This window comes from Pteropus vampyrus, unplaced genomic scaffold (genome assembly GCF_000151845.1).
Source record: "Pteropus vampyrus isolate Shadow unplaced genomic scaffold, Pvam_2.0 Scaffold461, whole genome shotgun sequence".
NCBI lineage: Eukaryota > Metazoa > Chordata > Mammalia > Chiroptera > Pteropodidae > Pteropus > Pteropus vampyrus.
The window spans coordinates 1369456-1391483 of NW_011889242.1; the positions used below are offsets into that span (position 1 = coordinate 1369456).

At 53.0% G+C, this 22028-nt stretch overlaps 1 protein-coding gene across 7 annotated transcripts in view; it reads right to left on the bottom strand.

Annotated features, from left to right (window-relative positions):
- The window catches only part of INPP4A (inositol polyphosphate-4-phosphatase type I A), an 87288-nt gene that overhangs the window by 20499 nt on the left and 44761 nt on the right, over positions 1-22028 (bottom strand). For 3 of the 7 annotated variants that reach the window (XM_023524308.1, XM_011381964.2, XM_023524309.1), the window contains exons 12-23: positions 20810-20914; positions 20281-20389; positions 15712-15895; positions 14376-14594; positions 13207-13462; positions 9610-9642; positions 5068-5240; positions 4187-4310; positions 3218-3344; positions 2913-3053; positions 2047-2144; positions 498-610 (exon numbers count right to left, since the gene is read on the bottom strand). In XM_023524308.1, the coding sequence (XP_023380076.1) occupies positions 498-610; positions 2047-2144; positions 2913-3053; positions 3218-3344; positions 4187-4310; positions 5068-5240; positions 9610-9642; positions 13207-13462; positions 14376-14594; positions 15712-15895; positions 20281-20389; positions 20810-20914 (1682 nt within the window). The remainder of the gene's footprint in view (positions 1-497; positions 611-2046; positions 2145-2912; positions 3054-3217; positions 3345-4186; positions 4311-5067; positions 5241-9609; positions 9643-13206; positions 13463-14375; positions 14595-15711; positions 15896-20280; positions 20390-20809; positions 20915-22028) is intronic. The other 4 variants (XM_023524310.1, XM_011381969.2, XM_023524311.1 and 1 more) reach the window with 4 other exon arrangements.

Genomic DNA, 22028 nt, shown 5'->3' on the forward strand with positions numbered 1-22028 from the left:
TTAAAGCCATCCTCTCCCGGAGTGAGTGAACCACTAGCTGGGAAACTGTTGACATCCGTGCTCAGAGCAGGGCTTTGGAACCCCACAGGCAAACCTGTGAGAAAGCACATAAGGCTAGGTAATCGGGGAAAAGAGAGGACCAAACTGCAACATATGGTAAACGTCATCTAAAGGGACTGTAGAGGTGACCATGGGGTCCCTTTGGACCTATTAGTTTTCACTGACATTGGCTGTGCAGGCTTCTGAAGGTGACAGCTATCAGCAGCCTGGTTATTAAATGGCCCAGAAGACAGATTCTGTGTCAAGCTTATCAGAATTCAGGCAGCCCATAAGCAAGGGCACCGTGTAGGGTCTGCCCAAGTCTAGGGACACACTCGGCGACTCTCGTGTCCACCTGGAGCTACATGCCCTCTCCGCTCCTGGCTGAGATGTGAACCTGTTCTTGTTGTTATTGTTACTGGCAGCAGGAAAGTAGACTTCCCCACACTAACGCGCACCTCAGCGGCTTGCCAGAGGATGTCCACGTTCTTGTTCTTCCTGGCATGGACGTTCTGGCCCAGAAACCGCAGCAGCTCAGGCAGGCATGTCTGGCTCCGGGACCGGGGTAGGCCTGGAACAGAGAGGTCGAGAGCTGGTGCTAGGCCTAGGGACGCAGCCCAGGGGGCCTCTGGCACACCAACAGCAAAATGAAGTGTCCGGTCGAAGCTGGAAGTTTAGTGTGATTTAAGCAATAAAGGAGGGTTGTTTAGGGCCTGGACTGGTTGCCAGTGTGGTGAGCACCTAGTTACATTCACTGTCATTCCAGTCCCACCTGCAAAGGGCACCCACTTCGTCACCTTTCAGCTCTTCCAACAGGCTGGAGGGTGGACACTGACCATCAAAGGAAGGAGACCCATCTGGCTTCACGACCTCTGTCAGGATGCAGGGCGCTCAGGGCAGGGGGTGTTGACCACTGGGTGGGCTTGGCCAACCCCAGGGGGATGTGGGAAGCACTGCCTCCTGCAGGTGAACTTGGAGTGACCCAGGCAGGTGCCTTCTCACCTAACAGCTCCCTCGGCCACCATGGCATCTCCAGACCCTGCCAGGGCCCTTCAAACCAAGACCAGTCAGATGGCCTCACCTAAGAAACCTGGGGTGTGCAGATACTGGGATCACCAGGGAACAAGAGGAGTCTCAGGACACATCTAGGGAACAGCCATAGTGCCTGAATCCCACATTAAAACCAAATACATGGGATTCTGGGTCAAGTAGACAATGTCTACTATGCAGCCCCACCCTAGTAGATACAGGATCCAATGTTAATTATTTCACATTCCTGATATATGCCCAGCACTACACCAGTCAGAAAGCAAGGCAGAAACAGACAGAAAGAAGGGTCAGCCTGTGATGGAGGCTGTGGACGCCTGGAGGAGGTGGGTCAGGATGCAGCCTCCTGGAGAAGCACCGCCTCACCTCCCAGGTCACCCACAGCTTCCACCTGGCCTCCCAAGTGTCCCGTACAGTGAACACCTGCCCACTGATGGACCGAGCACACATGGCAATTCATGGGCGGGAGCCATTTCCCACATGTAGACCAGCAATTCTCCAGGGGCTGAGGGCTACACGGTGCCACTCCTCCAGCCTCCTGGGTCAGAGTCCAGAGCTGCTAGCCAGGCCCTGGAGAGCCCACGCCAGGCTGCTTTTGCTCCTGTCCCACCTTCCTTGGCCTCACCACCAAGTTGTGTTAATGGCAAAGTGGCCGTCCCCCAAAATGTTGAGCACAGGACTCCCCGTCCCCGACCACAATGCTCATCTGCTGTGACTGGAGCCTGCGTGACGTGGGTGGCAGAGAACCGGGCAGAAAGGGGACCTGCGAGGGCCACAGCCTGAGGGCAGCTCTCTAGGTGAGGACTGGATGGGCTGAGTCTGGGGTGACAGGCCGCCAGGAGGCAGGGAGCAGGGACAGAGGGGTGTCCGGAAGGCCACAGGCAGCTGAGTAGCACGGAAGGCTCAGGTACCCAAAATGACACAACAGGTGGAACCTGTCACAGGTGAAAAAATACTTACAATCCTCAGGCAAAACTTCCTTAAACTGCTCGAAGTAGGAATTTAAACGCACTAAACTCTCCATGTTGATAACTTCTTGTAAAGATGTATCGCCAAACCTTTGGGGGTCACAAGGGACACCGTTAGTCACATTGCTTCCTTCGAGCATAACTGTGACTCACCCAAGCTGACACCACCGCCTCTCTCTAACACTCTCTCTGCACACCCAATTCTAAGCCACCCTCCTCCTCCCAAGCCCAAGGTTTTGTCTGCTGTGCTAGAGATGGGTTTATACACATCTCGTTAGCAGGAGCCTTGCAGTTTGTGGCAGGTGTGCCTGCCTGAGGGTGGCAGAGAAAGCTCAGTCCAGACCAGCCCCGGGCAGCACAGCACAGAAACCACTCACAGCACTCAGCTGGGGGCCCCGTGTCCTCCAGTCCCAGAGGGACTCAAGACAGGGGACGGCAGTGGGGCCATGGCAAGGGGTGAGGACACAGTCCTGCACTTGGCCTGTGTGACCACACCAGATGAGCTGTTCCTCCCAAACTGGTGAAGGAGCTAGCTCTTCTCACCACACAGGTTCACCGCGTGCCTTGCAGGTGGCCAGGACCTGCCAGATGTGACGGGGAGGGGCAGAAAAAAGCCACCACAAGGAAGGTGCAGGTGGCCTCATGAACATGCAGGTGACTTCCTACACAGCAGCCTGTCCACGGTCCCACATCATCATTCAGAGGGAAAGATTCCTGTCCACCTGAGGCCCATGTGGCTTTTCCTCTCAGCACCCTAGGGCACTGGCAGCTGAGGCTCGTTTCTGAGCTACGGGAACGGGCACCTTGGTAGGCTTTCAGGCCACGCCGGCCACCCTGGCCCCAGGGGTAGACACGCACCTCTCGGCCAGAGTCTGCTGCTCGTTGATGCCCACGTTGAAGAGCACAGGCTGCACACGCAGCAGCATGCCGCTCTGGATCTCACGGGGCAGTGCATCGAACAGGGCGCCAGGTAGGGGGATCCGCACGTTAAACCCATCCCTGGAAATGAGGGGGGTTAGGCCTGTGGCCGGGGGAGGGACATAAGGCTTCAAGAGGGTGACACTGATGTAGGCGGCTGTGACCAGCACTTTATTTGCACGAAATAGAATGAAACAAAATTAAGAGAGCATGAATGAAGACTGAGAATTTAAAAACTACTCTACCGGTTTCCTGTGATGACAGGCAGCATGTCGGCCGACGCACTGGAAGTGGCCTGAGTGACTTTGAAAGTCACGTTCCTCAAGTCCATGATTCCAAGGCTCATGTCTTCCAGCATGGCCAGCTCCTCACCTGGACAAGAGAGGGAAGGAGGACTGTTGGGGGAGGGGACCACCACTCTCCTAGTGGCCTCAGCATGGTCACAGGGTGGGACACAGATGCGAGGTGACATGATCGGGTGTGGCTGTGATGAGAGGGGACAAGAGTGTGGGCAGGGGCCTCTCTGAGCCTCTCTACCGAGATGACTCGCTTCTCGACGTTAAAAACGCACTTGGCGGGAAAATGTGCTGTCCTGTCCAGCATGGGGCTCAGAAGGCAGAGCTGGCCCTTCGGAAGTGGACAGAGAAAGCATAAAACAGCTTTTTGTGGTTGGACCCTTCCGCTGCACATGCCTAATGTTTACTGATGTCTTACAATCCAAAGACTAACAAATACTTTTTTAAATGATCCATTTTTACCTGCTAAGAGAAAACCAAAAAATGAAGATGGGGAGAACAGAGCCTTTTTAGAGAGCAATTTGAAAATACCTATGAAATTTTAAAATATCCCTACCCTTGGATGCAGCAACTTCCCTTCCATCAACAGTGGCTGCAGAAATAGGCCCATGTGGACTTCTGCACAGAGAAGCAGGGCAGTACCGTGCTCGTGGAGCAACTGAGAAGTGGCCCCATGTCCCTCAGGAAAGTGCCACTTGAGTAAGGCCCCTTCACCCTCAGCTGGGAAGGGCTTCAAGCTCCTACCAGGAACAAGACCAATGGGGGCCAGGGGACACAGGAGTCTAGTCTGGTTCCTTGGTATGCATTTTGGGGATGCTGGAGACTGTTATGAATCAGCGCACGTTCCTTGTGTGGTCAGGGAAACGCCGAGGAAGAAAGCGTGGCTCGCAGGCGCCCACTGTGGGAGCCAGGTCTCACCGTAGGTGCTCAGCAGGCTCTCAAACTGGGCAAGCAGCCCGATGGTGTGGAGCTGCCGCAGGAACCCGTCGTCGTGAAGGCAGTTCCTCAGCTTGATGACAAAGCCACAGATGAGCGCAGTCAGCTGCAGGGGACAGACACCTGCTCATGATGGCAACCCACCAGCCCGAGCACTTTGCACCCTCTGCTCTAATTGGGCTTCAGAACCTTCTGAAAGCCCAGAGTCAATTCCCCACAGTGAAAGGGTCTACACGCTCAGGAACTCATACCAGCTCTGGCTGGAACCTGAGGTGACCATAACGAGAGACAAGACTGAGAAGACATGTCTCTCTGCAAGTCTCCTTGGCAGAAGATCTTCCACAGAATAAGACAGGCCTGGCGGAGGTGGGGGGACACGTGGAGAGCCAGCCCAGCCCTCCTTCACCTTCAGTGTTCACTTCACCCATTCGATGACTAGTAACAATGAAACCTGTGACACTCGCGTAAGCTCTCCCCTCTGCCACTGACAGCAGCCACTGAAACCGAGCTGTGTGCCAGCACAGAACCCAGCTCCTGCTGTTTTATAAACAACAGATTGGATCACGCTGACAGCGAACATCCATGTCCTCTCATTAAACTGCTCTGTAGGGGGAAAAACGGTGGCAAAGGGGCCTGAGCCATCTGTAACGCCACCGCATCCTCAGTGCAGGGGGAGCAGGTATGCGAATCCTCTCAGCACCGGCTCTAGGGTGGAATCAGACCCTCTCCTACAGGAGACCCATCAGGAGCTTCCTCCCTCTGCATTAAATAAATGTACAGGCAACAGGCAGGAGAACACCTGGCTCTTCCTGCGTGCAGTGAGGGGCAAGACTCCTGGGCCTGTCTGGGGGCGCGGGGCTTACAGTCTGGCAGAAGACCACGTCGCGGCGGTGCTGCAGGCTCAGGCAGGCAGCTATGGTGGGCGCGCGGTCCTGCATGAGCAGGAAGACCATCGCCTTCTTGGCCTTGTCACTCATCATGACCACGCAGTCCGTGAGCGTGGTCAGCAGGGGGTACAGGGCCTCGCTCCATTCACCTGCACACAGGGAGGCACGTTTGAGAAGACTGAAGAGTGAGGCCTGGAAGCCTACCAAGGTGCCCATCCCTGACCCACACTGTCCCCACCTCCCTCCGCATCTCCTGCCTCTGCCTGGCCCCATGCTCTGGTCTCAAATGGCACCACATTCTGTCTGGGAGGACCCAGCCTCTAACCTTCCAGCCGGAAACTTCTCAGCAAACGCAAATGCCAGTCTTACTCCAGGACACTAATGCGTGCCTGGTCTCCCGAACCTCTGGGTACTCGACATGCAAATACTCAGGAATATTCCCTTTGAGGAAAACAGCAGAACTCCTGCAAGTCACAACTGAGCAAGAAAAGTATTCTGTCTGCAGAGGCCAAGCCCCTTGGACAGCACCACCAGTCCAACACTGGGGAGAGAAGGGCACCCAAAAAAGTGACCTGTTGCCTTGCTCCTCCTAACCCAGCTCTCAAGGCAGAGACCCAGAATTTCCTATAGCAAAGAACAGCCCGCCCGTCTCGCCTCCGTGCCACTGTGCTTAGTCCTCCCTTTGCATGTTGCGGGGGAGACCGCTCCACACGGCTTCCCCACTTTCAGCCCCCAGAACGAGACCCTTCCTTCTGCACTCACGCTCTTCCCCACCCAACCTTGCCATCTGTAGCGCAGGTTGTTTTAGGAATATAAGAAAACTCTAACCCTGGACCAAAACAACTTTTTAAAAATAGAACCTCAGGGGAGAAAAACAGAGTGAAATGTATTTTCAGCTTTGGCTCTTTTGTTTTTCCTTTCTATTTAGAAGACATTTAAAAGGGAGAAGACATGCCCTCATCAGTTTTATTTTTAACACGACACCAAGCCCAGAAATAGGCATTTGATCTCCATCACTGGGTGCGCCCACCACACCGCATGCAGCAGAGGCAGCGCAGTGAAGCTTGGGCAGTGCACGCCTCTGAGGATGAAGGTGTCAGCCACAGAACACCCACAAACGTCACTGCACTGTGGGAAGGCACTAGGGCCGCATGAGCAGTGTGGCCACCAGATGGCTAAGCTCATGTCTTAGGTGAACACAGAGAGATGGGCAACCTGGTTTTGTTCTCCCAAACTGTGTGCTTAGTACTTTGTTGAGAAACAAATTTAGAGAAATGCCTAAGACCCGCAAAAGGACTTCCCTCTGCTCAGGGTTCGGTGGACACAGATTTCTGAGGTGTGTGCAGCAATGTAAAATTTGGCAATGACCTAACTGTGTATGTAGGCACACCGTAGGCAGACAGGATTTATGTCTGCAATGGAAAAAGGCAGGCTTAAATTTAGCAAGTCTACTGCGGAAAAGCCATAGCAAATAAATCACAGTGACAAAGGACACCAGACTAAGGAGTGGAAAATGTGAGCTGCTGAGCGCTGGTAGGCCATGGGCTGGCACTTCGACCCCTCAGCCACCTGGGTCCTTTCAGTAAGTGGGAGAGCCACACCAGGTGAGATCCAAGTCTCTTTTTCCAAAACTCTCAGAGCCCATGGTGTTGTTTCTTTGAAGAATTCTTGAATGCATGTCAATTCTATTCATCAACCATCAAAACAGACCTGTGGTGGCTAAGGATCAATAGGCAGATAGTTTGGGGAAAGGCAGGGCCAAACACTCTTAGAGCAGATGCTGCCAGTTCTACCTGGCGTTTCCGCTTAATGTGCACATACATATGCAATTAGCATGCAAGTTATGACCTTAACCTAAAAATGCTCAAAACAAATATATCGGTGGTCTTATTTAACTACGCAAGCCCTCTCTGAGATACAGCAGCCTTTCACTTTGCCTACTTTCTCCTCCAAAAAAAATCCAAAGAAGAATGACTTAGCTTTGTTATATTAAAGAAAAAAAAAAACACTTAAAAAAATGTTTAAAAGCACTAGGAGTTTGTCCTAGAGAAGAGGTGGACATGGGAGAGGTAACTGCCACCGGCCCAGAGGAGAGCTCGGACTGAACACCAACCTCAACCCACACATACCTGCCTGCCCTTCACTTCATAATCAACCACTTCCTCACTCTGTCCAGAGATCGGGTCACGAACACAGGGAAGGGGACAGGCTTGGCCTCCAGACACACCGAAGAACCCGCTGTGTGTACATATGACGGACTGACTCTAAACTCCACGTGATTTCTGTGATGTCAGGCTGCTTCAGAGTAGGAGTTGGCGGTGGGGGGGGGGTGGCGTACGTTTTGGGTCAATATGAGGAAAAAATCTGAAATAAAACTTCTAAACACAGGACATTCGGCTAAGTAAAGGCACCTAGGATGTCAGGGTTGGTGAAGGGATGGATATTCTGCTTCCTTCATCAAGAAAGTCCAGCTACAAAAAACACAGCAGAGGCTGAAAGGTGTCCTCAGCTATGCCACCAACTCACATCTGGCGCAAGCTCCCTCTCTAGCTGCTAACCTATAGCATTCACTGTGGCAGCCAATCCATGCGCCAAACTTTTGCATTTTTTCCCTCATTAACAGGAAAGGAAGGGAAGGGGAAAGGTTGAAAGGGAGAAAGAGAGAAAGTATGTGTTTTAACCCAGATTTAATAAAGTTCTGCAGGAAAAGCCAAAGGTACTCCTGGCAAGGACACTTCCAATCCATTTGACATCAACTCTGGACAAGCCACCAATGCTTCTGGAAAGGACAGAGCTGACACAAGACAGGAAAAGCCTGGAAGCCATGCACTGTCTGTGTGCTGCCTGCCTGGGAGCCCACAGTTTTCTCATCAGTTCTACAGACACTAAGTGGAGGAGACCCCGAGCTTTCAAGGGACGGGCTTCTGACACCACCGCCCTGTTCTGGGTCCTGACTACTGGATGTGGTCTGGACTCCCACCTCAAGGCTCCAGGAAACCAGCTCAGCATGAAGGCACTGACCCACCCTGGAGGTGAGCTGAGGACTGGTAGCCCAGAGGAAGAGGCGAGGGCGAAGGAGAGGTATGGGCCAGAATCAAGGAACGACTTGTATGTCTGCTGAGGCCTCTGTGGCCCTGAGGATCCAGGGGGTTGGGGACCCCACACTGACTTTTTGGGGAAAGAGGAACTGTAATGGGGCTGAAAGCAAATTGGGGCATGTGATGTACCCTATCAGATTAGCCCACTGATGAGCCAATGTCAGGGTTCTGGGGTTGCGGCCAGCAGTTAGCCCAGTCCCCGAGCTGGAATCAGGGTGCTGTGTGAGCTGAGAGGCCACAGGAATAGTCTGGTGCATTTCACACTCACCAATTTGCTGCCTTCCAAATACAAAGCAGGTATCCTGCTATCTCACATTTACATCTGGTCAGAAACATGTGATCATCAGGGACCATGCAGCTATTTTTTGGAGTTTAGAAGAAACATATCTGAGGGTCTCAGGTTCACTCTGGGGAAGCCACAGCCATATCCGGGAAACTCACTATGAACTAGAGTAGGTGTCAGCACACTCTTTTCATGAAGGGCCAGACAGTAAATATTCTAGGCCAGTAGTCCTCAACCTTTTTGGCACCAGGGACCAGTACTCCTATGAGAATCTAATGCCTGATGATCTAAGGTGGAGCTGAGGCGGTGATGCTAGCGCTGGGGAGCGGCTGCAAACACAAATGAAGCTTCGCTTGCTCACTCACTGCTCACCTTCTGCTGTGCAGCCTGGTTCCTAACAGGCCAGGGACAAGTATAGGTCTGTGGGCCAGGGGATGGGGACCCCTGTTCTAGGCTTTGACAGCCACAGGGTCTCCATGGTACCTACCGGACTCTAGCCCAGGCACCACAAAAGTAGCCAGAGATAATATGTGAACACATGGGCACAACTGGTTTCTAGTGAAACTATTTACAAGAGCAGGCGTTGGGCAGGACCCAGCTCAGAGCTGTAGTCTGCCAACTCCTTGGGCTGTAGCCATGAACACTGATTTCTACATGCAGATGCAGCAACAAAGTCCCACCACCAATGCTAACTCCAACTGAAGCCTACAGCAATGCCTGACAAGAATCTACAGACGCATCCAGACTTGGAAGAGAAGGTGCTTTGTGATCATGGGTGCCATCCATGTGATGCTCACAAGTGCAGGTGCAATCACAGGAAGCATCCTTTACAAATGTGACCACTCCAAACCAGGCCACTCACGTCAGGAGGCCTAAGCGTTATGGACATTAATCCTCTGTAAAGGCCTTAGGATGGGTAAGTGGAAAAAGTGCTTGGGGCGGCCTGCTTCAGGCCGCCATCCCCAGCCCAAGGAGTCCCACACCAAACCTCAGAAGAGTTGCTACATGCCTCACAACGAAGAAACTCCTAAAATATTTCCCTAGCTCTGGGAGCAGAAGGCAGCCTTTGAGATGTGGCTACAAACGCTGGCTGAGCGTTCAGAGACCTCTGCGGAGCCTTCAGCGGGAACCACGTACCTGGGCTGGCCTCTTCAGGAGGGGGGCTGCAATCTGCACAGAAACGGAGGTGACACGATGATTAAGAAGCAGCACACAGTTCAAACACCAACAACTCAACGCTTAGAGCAGCTGCATCAGCAGCTTGCAGTGAGGTGGCTAACCTGCACAGAGAAGAGGTAGGGCTGGCCTCTTCCCTAGCCAGCCACACGGAGGCGCTCGAGCCGCTCCGAGGCAGCTGAGCCCCTCGGCAGTAAACACAGCCCGACTGGCGGGCATAAACATTCATGCTGCTCAAACATCAACATAAAGTGCTCTTCGGGGGTGAGCCTACCCACACATGATGATGTGATGAAGTGCACATCCACCATACTGTATGTGGTGGAGCCCCACGTTGGCCTGCAACATCTGGAAGCAAATTTGAAATGAGAGAGGCTGACTGGTCAATGGCATATTCCCAGCACAGAGCCACCACCCTAATGACTGGTAGACCCTGGGCGAGACTGACCACTGAGATCCAAAGGGAGGACCAGTGATGAAACCAATATTTCATAAATATCTATGCCACTCTTTCAAATTGAAGCCAGATAACAAACTTTTATGATTTGGGGGAAGTCTAGAATTAGAACATCCTTCCAGGTCCCGCAAAGAGTACCAATTTTAATTTGCTGTCACCTACACTGAGTCACTTTGGAAAGTACTCATTTCAATTTCATATTTCCCTTAAACACTCTAAATACCTTGGCTAACTGGGTGTGCCACCAAAAAGAAAACGAGTTTGAAAAGGGATCATTTACACTGAAGTAAAAGCTTATTTTATTTTATTATCTAAACTTTTTGGGTCAAAAAATGTCTGCAGGATACTGAAATAGGTAGTTTGGGATCCCCAAGAATAGCCAGGACCAGCTTCGCGGAGACTTTCACAACCCATGGGACTGTCCAGAAGGGGTGGCGAGGGACCTTCCCCTCGTCATCTTTGGGAATGACCTCTTCTCCTGGCAAGGGAGACAGAAACAAGAGTAAAACTGCCAGCCTCACACTCTCCATTAGAGCCATCTACCTGACAAAGAAAGCGACCCCAGAGGTGTGAGCAGCAGAGTAGGGATTCTTAAGCATCTGTCTGACTAGTCAGAATCACCCCAGGCCTTGCCAAAGATAATAGGTTTCTGCTTCTGCCTAAACCCTTCCTTGAAGACTCTGGTCTGAAAGAGGAAGAAGGTCTGGAGCCTATTTCCACGATCTTCTGTGGTGACCCCAGACAGTGGGTTGAGGCCCCTCCTGAGATGGCACCAGGGTTAAATCCAGCTGGGTACACATATCTTTTGCTCAGGGGGGCAAGGGATGGTCTCCGTGGGTACTCCTGGGCCAGGTGCTTGTGACTTGTCTTAGGTGACAGAGTTCCATGACACCAGATGACCACTATGGACTTTCTCTCATTCTAGCACCTAATCTCAGGGCACATGGCCTGGGTTTGACCCACAGATCTCAGGTCAAGAACAACCTGGTCTGGGTTTGAATGGCTCTTAGGGATGAGGAGAACAAGAGAGTGTGCATGTGGAAAGTGATGGAAGGATGGAAGGTGGCAGGCAGGGTACAGAAGGGGTGTGGGGTGCTTGTGGGGAACACGGGGAGGAGAGAGGTTTATGGAGCCTCTGTGGTGCCAGCTGGCAGGGACTTGTGGGCGGGTCCTGTGGAGCCTGGCTCTGGGTGACTCCTGCTCACCAGGCAAGGCTCTGATCAGGTTTGCAGGAGGGCAAGCTGAGAGGCAGGGCAGCTCTTTAGTGAAAGATGAAAACCAAGGCCCTGGGACGAGTATGGAATTGGAACAAAAACTGATGGCACCTTTCAAAGAGGCACAGAGTTGTTCCTGTGTGAATACAACCTGTTCATCAGGTCAAAACCATAGTGATGTGGAACAGTCTAAAAAAATCATGACAGAGCCTGGCTCTGGCCCTGGGGGACAGGAGGCTGAGCACAGCACATGGCCCTTCCTGACACTCCCAGCCATGCCGAGGTACAGATAGCTTCCTGGCTAAACTTGAGGTTCTTGCATCAGGGTCATCTGCAGTTAATTTTGTGGCATATGGTTTCATGCATTTCTTAGATCAGCAGTTAGACTCTCTCAAATGTATGCTTCATGTTCCCATCATCACAACACAACTGATTCATATGGCACACGTGATTACAAGTCAAACCCTATTACAAATAAATGCTCATTTAAATCACTTTAAAACTGCATGTAAGTTTGTCTACATTTGAACAATACATGCCTAAAAAAATGACTTAAGTTATGGATACAACAGTACATCTGATTAAATACACTATCTCCTGCTTTTAAAAAAAAACAATGAAATACATTTTATATCTGCAGGAAAAAACTTAAAGTAGAAGCGAGACAGTATTAAAGAGAAATGAGCAATGAATTTTCAGAAATTTTTAAAAGAAACACAATTAACAAACGAGAACACGAACAAAGACAAAACAGTGCCGTGAAACCAATCACAGGTTTGGGGAGAACTGAAACTGTAATCCCTCTCAGATGGATGAGTGGAGGGTGTGAGCACTGTTGAGACAGAGGCTCAAGTGCAACAGTGCCCTGAAGACAGACTGCAGGCGGACTGAGAAGGTGAAGGGCACCTCACAGAAGGGCTTATCGAGAGGCTCCGATGCAGGAACACAGTCCTGCCTGGAATGAAGGTTGCCCAATTCAAAAATTAAAACTCTTCGCTCCAGGAAACCTAACCAGGCACATTGTAGGCCTTACTTCCTCTGGCTAAATGCCCCCAAAGGAGAGCAAAGCGGTAATGGAAGCTAGGTGTGCAGCCAGGCCTTAGCTGCCAGCCTGTCACCCTCTCCAGCTCTGACAGGAAACGGCGGAGGCCCTGAGCTGCAGGGACCAGGGAGCCACAGGCTGGCGAGAAAGCACACATCCCAGCCTCATGGCCAAATGTGGGACTGGGTATCTATTGACGCCCGGTGTCTTCAGACAAAAGACTCCGAACTGCGCTGCTTCTTGCCAATGTCCCACCACCACAAAGATCCTCACTCTAGAGGTGGTAACAACGAGGAACCTTACTCAGCTCCCAGGGCACAAGAGTACTTATCACCACCATGGGACTGACTCACCAACACGTCCCAGAGCAACGTGCCTCTGCTGGATGAGCGTGCCCACCAGTGACAACCTACCTTTAGACAAGTCTGCTGGGCCTGCTAACAGCTCTCATCCAACTGTGTCCCTGTGCCACTCCCCATGTCCTTGAGCCTACCAGTTAAACAGCCTCATTGGAAAGGCATCTGGATCTCGGCCTCCGTTAAGTTCTCAGACTGGTTTAAGACCAGGGAAGCCCAGGAGCCCCTCCCTCACTGCGTCGCCCTATGACCCAGGAGGGCCCTGACAGTCATACTTCTCCCAACACCCAGATGCAAGGCAGGCTCCCTGGGCACGAAGCCTATGAGACGTCCGTCGTCACTGTCACCACCCCACGTACTGCGATGCTCGCTCTGCCCGACAGCCCTCCCTGCAGTCTGCATGGGGGAGGACATGGAGACAGACAGACAGACAGACAGGCATGGCTGGAGGTGGAGGCAGTGGTGTGAGGGGTGTGGACGCATACGCACGTGTGGTCAGGTGAGGATGGCATGCAGCAGAGGGCGTGGTGGAGGGGCACGGTGAGGAGGGGGTATCGCAGAAGGGGCGCTCCGGTCTGATCCAGTAGGCGTGGCTGTCTGGGTTACCTTTCTTGCTGGAGCCGCTGCTAGTGCTGGGGGAGGCATCCTCACAGCCCTCGCCATGCAGGCGCTCCTTCTGCAGCAGCTTGTCCACCCGCTGGACGATGCACTCCAGGCTCTTGTCGACATTCAGCCACACTTTCTCCTTCCAAACCAAAGGGGTTCATTTGAGTCGGCTTCCCAGCAAGAATGACAGGACAGAACACGAACCCAATCATCCCCCACTGGCCCTGCTCCACCACCAGCTCACTAAACATGAGATTATAAGAATTCTTTAATAACAAAATTCTTGGCCCCAAACACAATTAAAGCTGTATCTGCTTTTCGAAGGACAAGTAGTGTCCTGTGGTCGCTGCTGCTAAAGCCCATTGTGGGGGCCGGGCAGGACGTCCAGTACCTCCCAGCGCTAGCAGAAGGGCACAGCGCTGTCCCCTCCCCCTCCGCTGCAGACCCACAACATCGCACTGGAGAGGACTGAGGCTACTTGGATGGCAGGAGGTGGAAAGAGCCCATTACTTCAGGTGAGGGTGGGGAGGTGAGGGATGGCCAGGGGACCCTAGAAGACATGGGTGCCCAAGCGGGCTGAGGAACGCTTCGCAGCTGACCAGTGACTCCGGGCCTCTAAACAGTGGTCCCCACAAATGACAAATGAGTTGAATAACGTGTCCACTCCCTCAGGAGATGCTAATCTCCTGAGGACAACTCTGAGGAAGCAACAAAGGAACACGATGGCAGGGCAGCATCTCCCAGTCCTCAACAGCTGCCCCAGCACCTCAGCTCGCACAGCTGCAAGTGTGCCGGGGCAGGCCACCGATCAGAGATGGGACAGGGTAGAGCTCCAGGGAGGGGACAGCCCCTCACAGCTGGCTCAGACCCCCAGCCAGCTGCCTGCTCCTCAGATGGACACAGGTGGGAAAACGCCATCTCCCTCCCTGGCTCAGGTGGCCTGGGGCCCCAGGAAGGAGGCCCGGGCTTGTCAGGCCCTCCGGGGAGAGGCTGGGGAGCAGCCTCATGTTTTCAACACCAGCTGGCAGCAAGACGGCTACAGACACACTCACCCACTCCTCCTCATGCCAGTCCACCTGCAGAGAAGACCGGCTGTTCCTGCCTGTCCACCTGGCCATGAGGGTGTCCTGGTCGTTCCTGAGCATCACCTGCTCCTCCTCCGTCGAGGTGGGGGAGGCCTTGGAGGCAATATAATCAGGCCGCGCGGCGTTCAGCCCATGGATGGAGTTGGCCAGCAGCTTGCAGTCGCACACAGTGACCAGCTGCCGGGTCTGCGGGCACACACACCTCACCGCTGAGCCCAGGCCAGGGCTGTAAGGCCTGTCCTCCCTGAGAGCTCGGGGCCAGCCCTGCCCTTCTCCACAGTGTGACTGCCTCGGAGCTGCAGTTCTCAGGACACCTAGCTTATGGCCACATAGCTGACTTGGCGGAAACTTAGCAAGACCTGCCCACTGATAGGAGGATGAAGACTGAGAAGCCTCTGGGACTGACATTGTTTGAAGAAGGGCCTGAAGAGAGGCCAGTGTCCCCGCTTTCGAAAACTGCCTGGCCTGTCCCCTCTCATTCCAGGGGGAGGCTTTACGCTGGGTCAGTCACCAAAGCCTTATCTTTTGCATCTAACACCTAAGCCCTGGGCTCTGGGCAGAGGGTCCTCTTAGAGCACGTGGGTTCTGGGGGATTCCCTATGCAACAAGGGCTATGACTCACCATCTCATTTCTAACACCTTTATTTTCCCAGAGGATCTAATCCCCAGCCCAATCTCTGTGCTGGTGAATACAGGCAAAAGACACAGCGTGCCCCATGAGCATGGGCAAAGGATGTAGCGTGTCCTAACTGGGAACAGCACCTCACCTCAGCAAGGTGAGTGTGACTGGTGAAGTGTGATCAGAATCTCTGTGCATGTATGTGCATGTGTGTATGTGCGTGTACGTGTGTGTTCATAGAGAGGCTGAGTAATTTGAAAAAGCATCACCCATCAAAAGTATCTGAGGTATCCATGCCCCCCAGTATGAACATGCACTTATAAATTTTAGATCTGGATCAATAGAAGACTGGTAGAAATGTGCAAAGTAGGCGGTTGCCAAGAAAGCCGTTGAACTGTCCTGGTGATCCTGTGGACCTACCAGGAGACATGTGTGCATGAAGCAGCAGCCGGTGTCACAGGCCTGGGCTCTGTCCTTGGCCTGCCCCGCGCAGCTCTGTGACCACAAGCAAATCACCAAACCTCCCTGGGCCATGTGGGAACTGGATCTGAAGCTAGATCTTCAAGGTCATCCCAATGTCACCCTTTGTGGGGATGGCTTTGGGTACACACAAGGTGTCCAGGAAGGGGGTTACAGAAACCCAAGGGAGCCCCCACCCACACGCAGCAGGGCAGTCCCTCCTACCTTGTCTGCCAAGATGGCTAGTGTCCTCTCAAGCCCGGTGGCAGATCTGTCCCTGGCTGCCCTCGAGACCCGCTCTGCGTAGTAGCCCACTTGGGTCTTTAGGGTGTTGATCTGGGCGATGATCTCCTTGGCTCTGATGACATCCTGTGGTGTGTAGATGATGGACTGGTAGCCGGAAGAAGTGCTGGAGAGGATGAGAATGGGCCCTAAGGGCTTTCTTTCTCCAAGCACGGGGATAGCAGCCCCTGCCCACCCCAGCCCATGGCCAGCACAGGATAAAGCACTCTGCTGCTGGGACAGTTTCCTGGGCTGGGCTGAGGATGGGCCAAGGTACGTTTCAGGAAGTCCTTTCTCTCTCTTTGGTAGAAGCAAGTCTTTTACCTCTACTTGTATCTCTATTTGTTCTACGTGTATGTACATTGTGTGCAGATACTAAACCCAGCAATCACCCAACAATCTTTTACCTAAGCACTTCATCTGTCGATTTCTAGCAGGACTTAGTGGAGACACTGGGTATGCTGATGCCAGAAGGGGCTGGTTTATCACAGGGAAAGGGGATTGTCGTAGGCTTTGCCAAAAGGATCCTCAGCTTTTTCACTTGGCTAGTTGGGACTCCTAGCCTCCTGCGCATCCCCCAGAGTTGTCCTCCCTCCCACGTCTGACCCCCACAAGTCCCCAGAGGCTTCCTTCCCTGCCCCTGCTCCAGGACTTCTCTACCTTGAAAAATAACGTTCTACCACCTGAGGAGGTGAAGAACGTGCTAAGCCAGAGGCCAGGCCTGGACGCCTCAATGGTTTTGAAAACTGGATTCTTCCTCCTTCCTCGCCTCCTCGCCACCAAGCGGCATGTGTATCCTGGGATCTGAGGCCAAAGCTAGGGCCTAGCCACTGCCCAGAAGACTTACCATCTGCTGAGAACCAGCCCCACAGCCTCAGCTACATGGAGCCGGGCTGTCGTGTTCAGCCCTTCTACAAGAAGATGGTAAATTGCATGCCTCTCAGCTAAGACCTCAAGTCAATCCAATACCATAAACTGATTTCTCAGACTATGTGAGGGAGCTGAGGGAAAGGGGCAGAGAAAGCGTAAGGCACCAATGCTGAGGTCTCTCCCACAGCTGAAGTCGTGGGCTCTGGCTGGGGTGGCTGTCCCACCCTTCATGGAATGAGCCTCAGAGCTGCCCTTTTGAGTTAGGGGAAGGAGAAGAAGGTGGAGAGCCGGACCGTTGATCACCTTCGCTGGGGGCAGGGGTGACGGTGGGCAGGCCTGAGAACCCTCCTCGATGGGCTCTGTCCTGGGTGACCCAACGATGGCCCACCAAGAAACCACCCTGCCCCTTCCCTTGATGGACTATGGGGTAAACATGCAAAAAGCAAAACCCGAGGCACCCCAGAAAGAAACCACACTGCAAACCCGCACACGACGATGGGAACAGTGGGTCTGCCGGAAGCCCATGCAGCACACTGCGCCAAGCCCGCCTGGCCCGACGAGTCAGGCACAGCACGACATGCACATGGTGACCTTCCAATCTGCATCACTCTTCCAATGAATAGCTGCCTTGTGAGACAATTCAGTCTTAAAAAAACAGTCTCAAAATAGAGTTTAAAAAACACCTGTTCGTCCCAGGCCCCGGCACTTCAAGCACACGAGTAACATGTGGTGCGCGCAGAGGTGCGTGTGTGTGTACGGACGGTTGTGTGCACGTCGACAAACAGGTCCTCCCCCATCGCCCGCAGAAGCAGCTCCTCAGCCACCCTGTCCCCACAGGCCACATCCCAACAGCAGCGACCAGGCCTCCCGCACAGGAAGGATGTGAGTGGATTCCAAAGAGCAGCTGCTCAGGGTGAGGGGGAACATATGAGTGTGTATGCTTCACTGCCCAGTCCTCATCCGGGAACGCTCGAGGGGCCCCAGCTGGGATGGGTGAGCCTCGGGGCTTCCTGCTGTCAGATGTCCCCAGCCACCTTCTCTGAGCCTCCGCAGCTCCAGGAGAGCAGGCGTTCCAAAGGGACGAGGTGCCTCTGGTACCCGTTACCCAAAGCAGCAACACTGCAGCTCCCTGTTCTGGCCAGGCGAACACTCTGGGCAGGATTGGGGGGTCTGGGGCAGCAGCAGGGACCCCCAGGCAGCAGACATTATGGGTTCTAGCTGCCATCTAACTTTTTAGTGGAAAAAGTCTCTTGGTTATTGTAATTCTTGGTAAAACTGATACTAGTGACACTGTTTGAAAAATATGCATCGACTATTCAGCATCAAAAAAATGTAAGCTGGCTTCATTCCCACAGAGGTGAAGGTGAAGGTGAAGTGGAGACTGAAAAAATCCCAGATTCTTATAAAAGAAGCCACGAAAGGATTCCCAACGGCACCAGTGGGTGGACCTGAGATTCCAGCCCCAGGGACTTGCCAGCTGGGCTCTTGTCATCCTGGGAGAAACAGCATGGGGTCAGCTCTGGAGTGAGCACTGAGACTTCAAAGACAAAGCAGCAGAGGGACATGGGCTGTTCATTATCAAAGAGCCTTGCAGTTGGAAGGGAGAATTGCTTACGAGGCTACAACTAGGAGCCATTGGGGGCACCGAGGGTGAGGCACCTCACAGGGGAGGGGACAGCACAAGAGCAAGACCCAGACACACACTCTCTCCACAGACAGAAAACTCACCAACACTCCTCAAAACTGCTAAAAGAAAGAACCAAAATGACACATTAGCATCTGTCAGAAAACACTAAATGCAAAGCAAAAATAAAAAGCCAGGTTATCTTTTGTCAAAATACTTGGATTTATTTGCTGAGGAATGATGAATTTCTGAGCCCTGCGTGCTTATTTGTCGCAGCAATGTCAGGGCTCACACCCAGGGAGAAAAGTCACATCTGTACGTTAAGGAAATGTCCAATGACGAAAACCATTTCTACAAGTCATTTTATGACATGAGAAGAAAGTTGAGCATAAACTTTTATTATATATTTGAAAAATATCTCAGAGACATTTTGGGGATAAGAAGTTTCAGTTTAACACACACCATGAGTCACCACGGCCCCCTGCCACCATCAAAATGCACACGCACTCAACATGGCCACAAGCAAGCTGCAGCAGACGCGATCTCTGCTGGCTTTGTGGAGCTGTGGTGGGGACAGGAAGCCTCGCCCTCGTCATAACGCCCAGAGGAACACCAGAGTCGGTGGCTCCTCAGGCAGGCCTGGTCACCTGGCTCAGGGAAGAGCCTTAGGTGCAGACAAACCAAGGTGCCCCCAAAGAGGCCCTCCAAGGTCCTTCTTGTCCCTGCTCCTGTCTCTAGTGCTCCCTGGCTCAGGGCAGCCTGTGCTCACACCTGAAAGGTGGCAACACGGTGCATTCCCTTCCGTCCTCCTACCCACCTCAGCCTTGGTCACGAGGTCAGCGACACTCCCAACTACATCCCTGACCCCTCAGCCCACTGGCCAGGGTCAGTTTTCTCCTGTCACATCCTGACTCCCAGCCACAGCAGCACAGAGCCAGCCAGGGAACCCTGTAAATGTGTTCCACCTGGCTACCTGTTGGACTCTCGTGAGGTCCTGGGGCCTTTGCTCCACCTTCCCTACCCCACCCTGTTCCCAGGGATGAGAATGACCTTTCAGCCCCGCATTCTGCAGAGGCTACTCCACCTCAGCTCATCCCCTCCCACCTGAAAAAACTCCATGTAGCCCCAACTTCCTTGTCCCTTCTGGGACTGCCTGCCTGGTTCTGCCTCTCTCCACCTGTTCCAGAACCTAGGCTATCACCATTCTCTCCCAGCTCCTCATTGCAACAACCCTCCCTCTCAGTCCATACACATGCTCTCATCACAGCCACCCTCCCCAAACTTGAGACCCCCGGCTACTTCCTCTACCTCATAGTCCAAGGGTCTCACGGAACTATCTACACTCACTACCTCCACGTCCTTCACCTACTACAGCTTGACAGGGGACCTTCTGGAAGGGCACCAGTGCCTCCCCCACATCCCACACAGTAGCCTGTTTGCAGCTCCTCCACCCCGGTAGCACACCACACAAGTGGTGGTGCAGCCTGTCAGCCCAGAGCAAGGTCACTGCTCCTCGTGACAGGGCTGGATCTGTCACCTGCATCCCTGGTCACCAGCACATAGCCCTGCACACTGGGACCCCACTGCAGCTCTGTACCCCTCCTCACCCTGCCACCTAGCAGTTTTCTGCTCAGGTAAGCAGCTCCATGCAGCCCCTGGAGCCTTTTGAAAGCTGGGAACGCTGACCAAACCATCCCTTAGGAAAGGAACGGTCCCTCCCCAGCTGCACACAACTGAACAGGGATGGCAAGGACCCCGAGCAGCAGTCACACAGGCAGCCGCCAGAAGCACCTCTTTAGGGTGGGTCTCAATTTGCAGGATGGGGCCACCAACGCAGTGCCCTTGCCACCCCCACTCAGGCACACACAGAGCAACACAGGCCATGAGGCAGCCCCTCCCGCCACGCAGAAGCAGACTGAACAGCTGGATGTTTCTGTGGCCATATTTTAGGTCTTTTTCCAACCTAGGATGCATCAGACAGCTGTACAAGGACTATGAACATCCTCTCGAGAACTTACTGTTTCTTGGTCTCTTCGAACTTGTGCAGCTTTTTGCGGAGGCCTCCTGACTTAAAGCCCTGGCAGTGTGCTGCGGGTGCCCCGATGGTAACGATGTCATAGCTCTGATCTGAATGACAGAAAGCTCTTCTGCATTACCTAGGCTTGGGCCTGCAGACATGCAAGCTACAGGGATGAGCACACAGCTCTGGACTTGCAGCCAGGCAGCTATGGTTCCCTTAGTCTCATAGCCTGCATGGTCGGCCGAGGGCCTCTGGGACCCAGCACCACCCCCCGGAGAGAAGCCATGCAGGGCTGGAAGCACCACGTGCAACATCAGCTCCCCTCCTTTGGAAGGGTGATTGAAGGGCAACTTTCTGCTGCAGAAACACAACAGGAGGCTGGACAGAGGAGAGACAAGAGAAGGGGCTTGTGCTCTTTAACAAAGGGTCTGACAGGGTCCTGAGGCATGCCTGCAGAAGAACACCTGGGGAAGGCTGGGCAAGTGAGGGGTAGTCGCAGGACAAGGCACACAGGGGCAGGAAATTACCTGATCCCCCGTCATCTTGAACTCTCATCCTCTGTATGTGCAGGTTTGTGGGAACAAATTCCAACTTTTTATCTGCTTTCAAACTGCTTGCTTTAAACGAAGGACCTAGGAAACAAAACACGAGCCAAGGGCCATCACTGGGTCCCATCATGAGTGGGACCCATTCATGAGTGGCAAGTGGGAAATGGGTATTTTGAGGGTGCTGCTCAAAAAGTGGGTACATGTGGTGGCCTAGGAAACTCTGAGTCGATCACGAACACATTCTGTTGCAGGGTGGTGGGTGAGTGAAACACCGTAGGGAGGGCAGCTCGCCAGCCAGGAGGCTGGTTCTGAGAGCTTGGGTGGTGAATGGAGCAGGCAACGGCAGATTCAGAAGGTGATGGTGACAGCGACAGTGCCGTGCCTCCCCATGATTCATCCCTCAATGGAGAGGTCTGACACAAAGAGGAGGTTTTGTGCAGCACATGTCAGCAGCACTATAAAAAGCAATGGGCCCACTCCAGGAACTGTCTGTTCCAATTCCAGACTCCAAGAGCTAAGAAATCGGTCAACCAGAGCAACATGTCTCAATTCCGAAAAGCAGTAAAGAGGTCAGCTTGTCACCTGGGTCCCCTCAGATGAGCAATATGCGAGGCAGCAGCAACCCTGGCCCATAGAATAGACTCAAACCCGTTCCCTAGTATGCGCTCAGGTGACTAAGGAGGCTGGATGGTGTTTTGTAACAAATACCCACAGTATTATTTCTATAGTCAGAATCCGTAACTAATTAAGCAAAGAACTCCATGCCTAGAAAAGAAAAGGATTACAAATTACACTGAAAACAAGAAGAGTAGAAGAAATAAACATTGCATCTAGTAAAAAAAGGTAAATTTATTTTGCCAGTATACAAAACACAGGCCAGCCAGATGGCTGTTCTGCATTTTGTCACAGGAGACTGTTCGCTAGATACTTATATGGCGTAGCCCAGGGAGTGCTGGCAGCCTGGAGCCTGTTAGAGTTACAGGATCCTGGACCTGCTATTAGCACGGCCCTCTGGGGATTTAGACACACAGTGACATCCAAGAAGCTCTGCTCTAGAGAACTCAGGCTGTGCAGGTGTCAGTCTTTCCCAGGTAACAGGCATCCAGTGTGGGCCGGTCCCTAGATTCGTTCTGGCAAATGCTGCCACTTCTCTTAGGAACACACTTAGATACGTTCTTCAGATTCAAACCCAAACCTG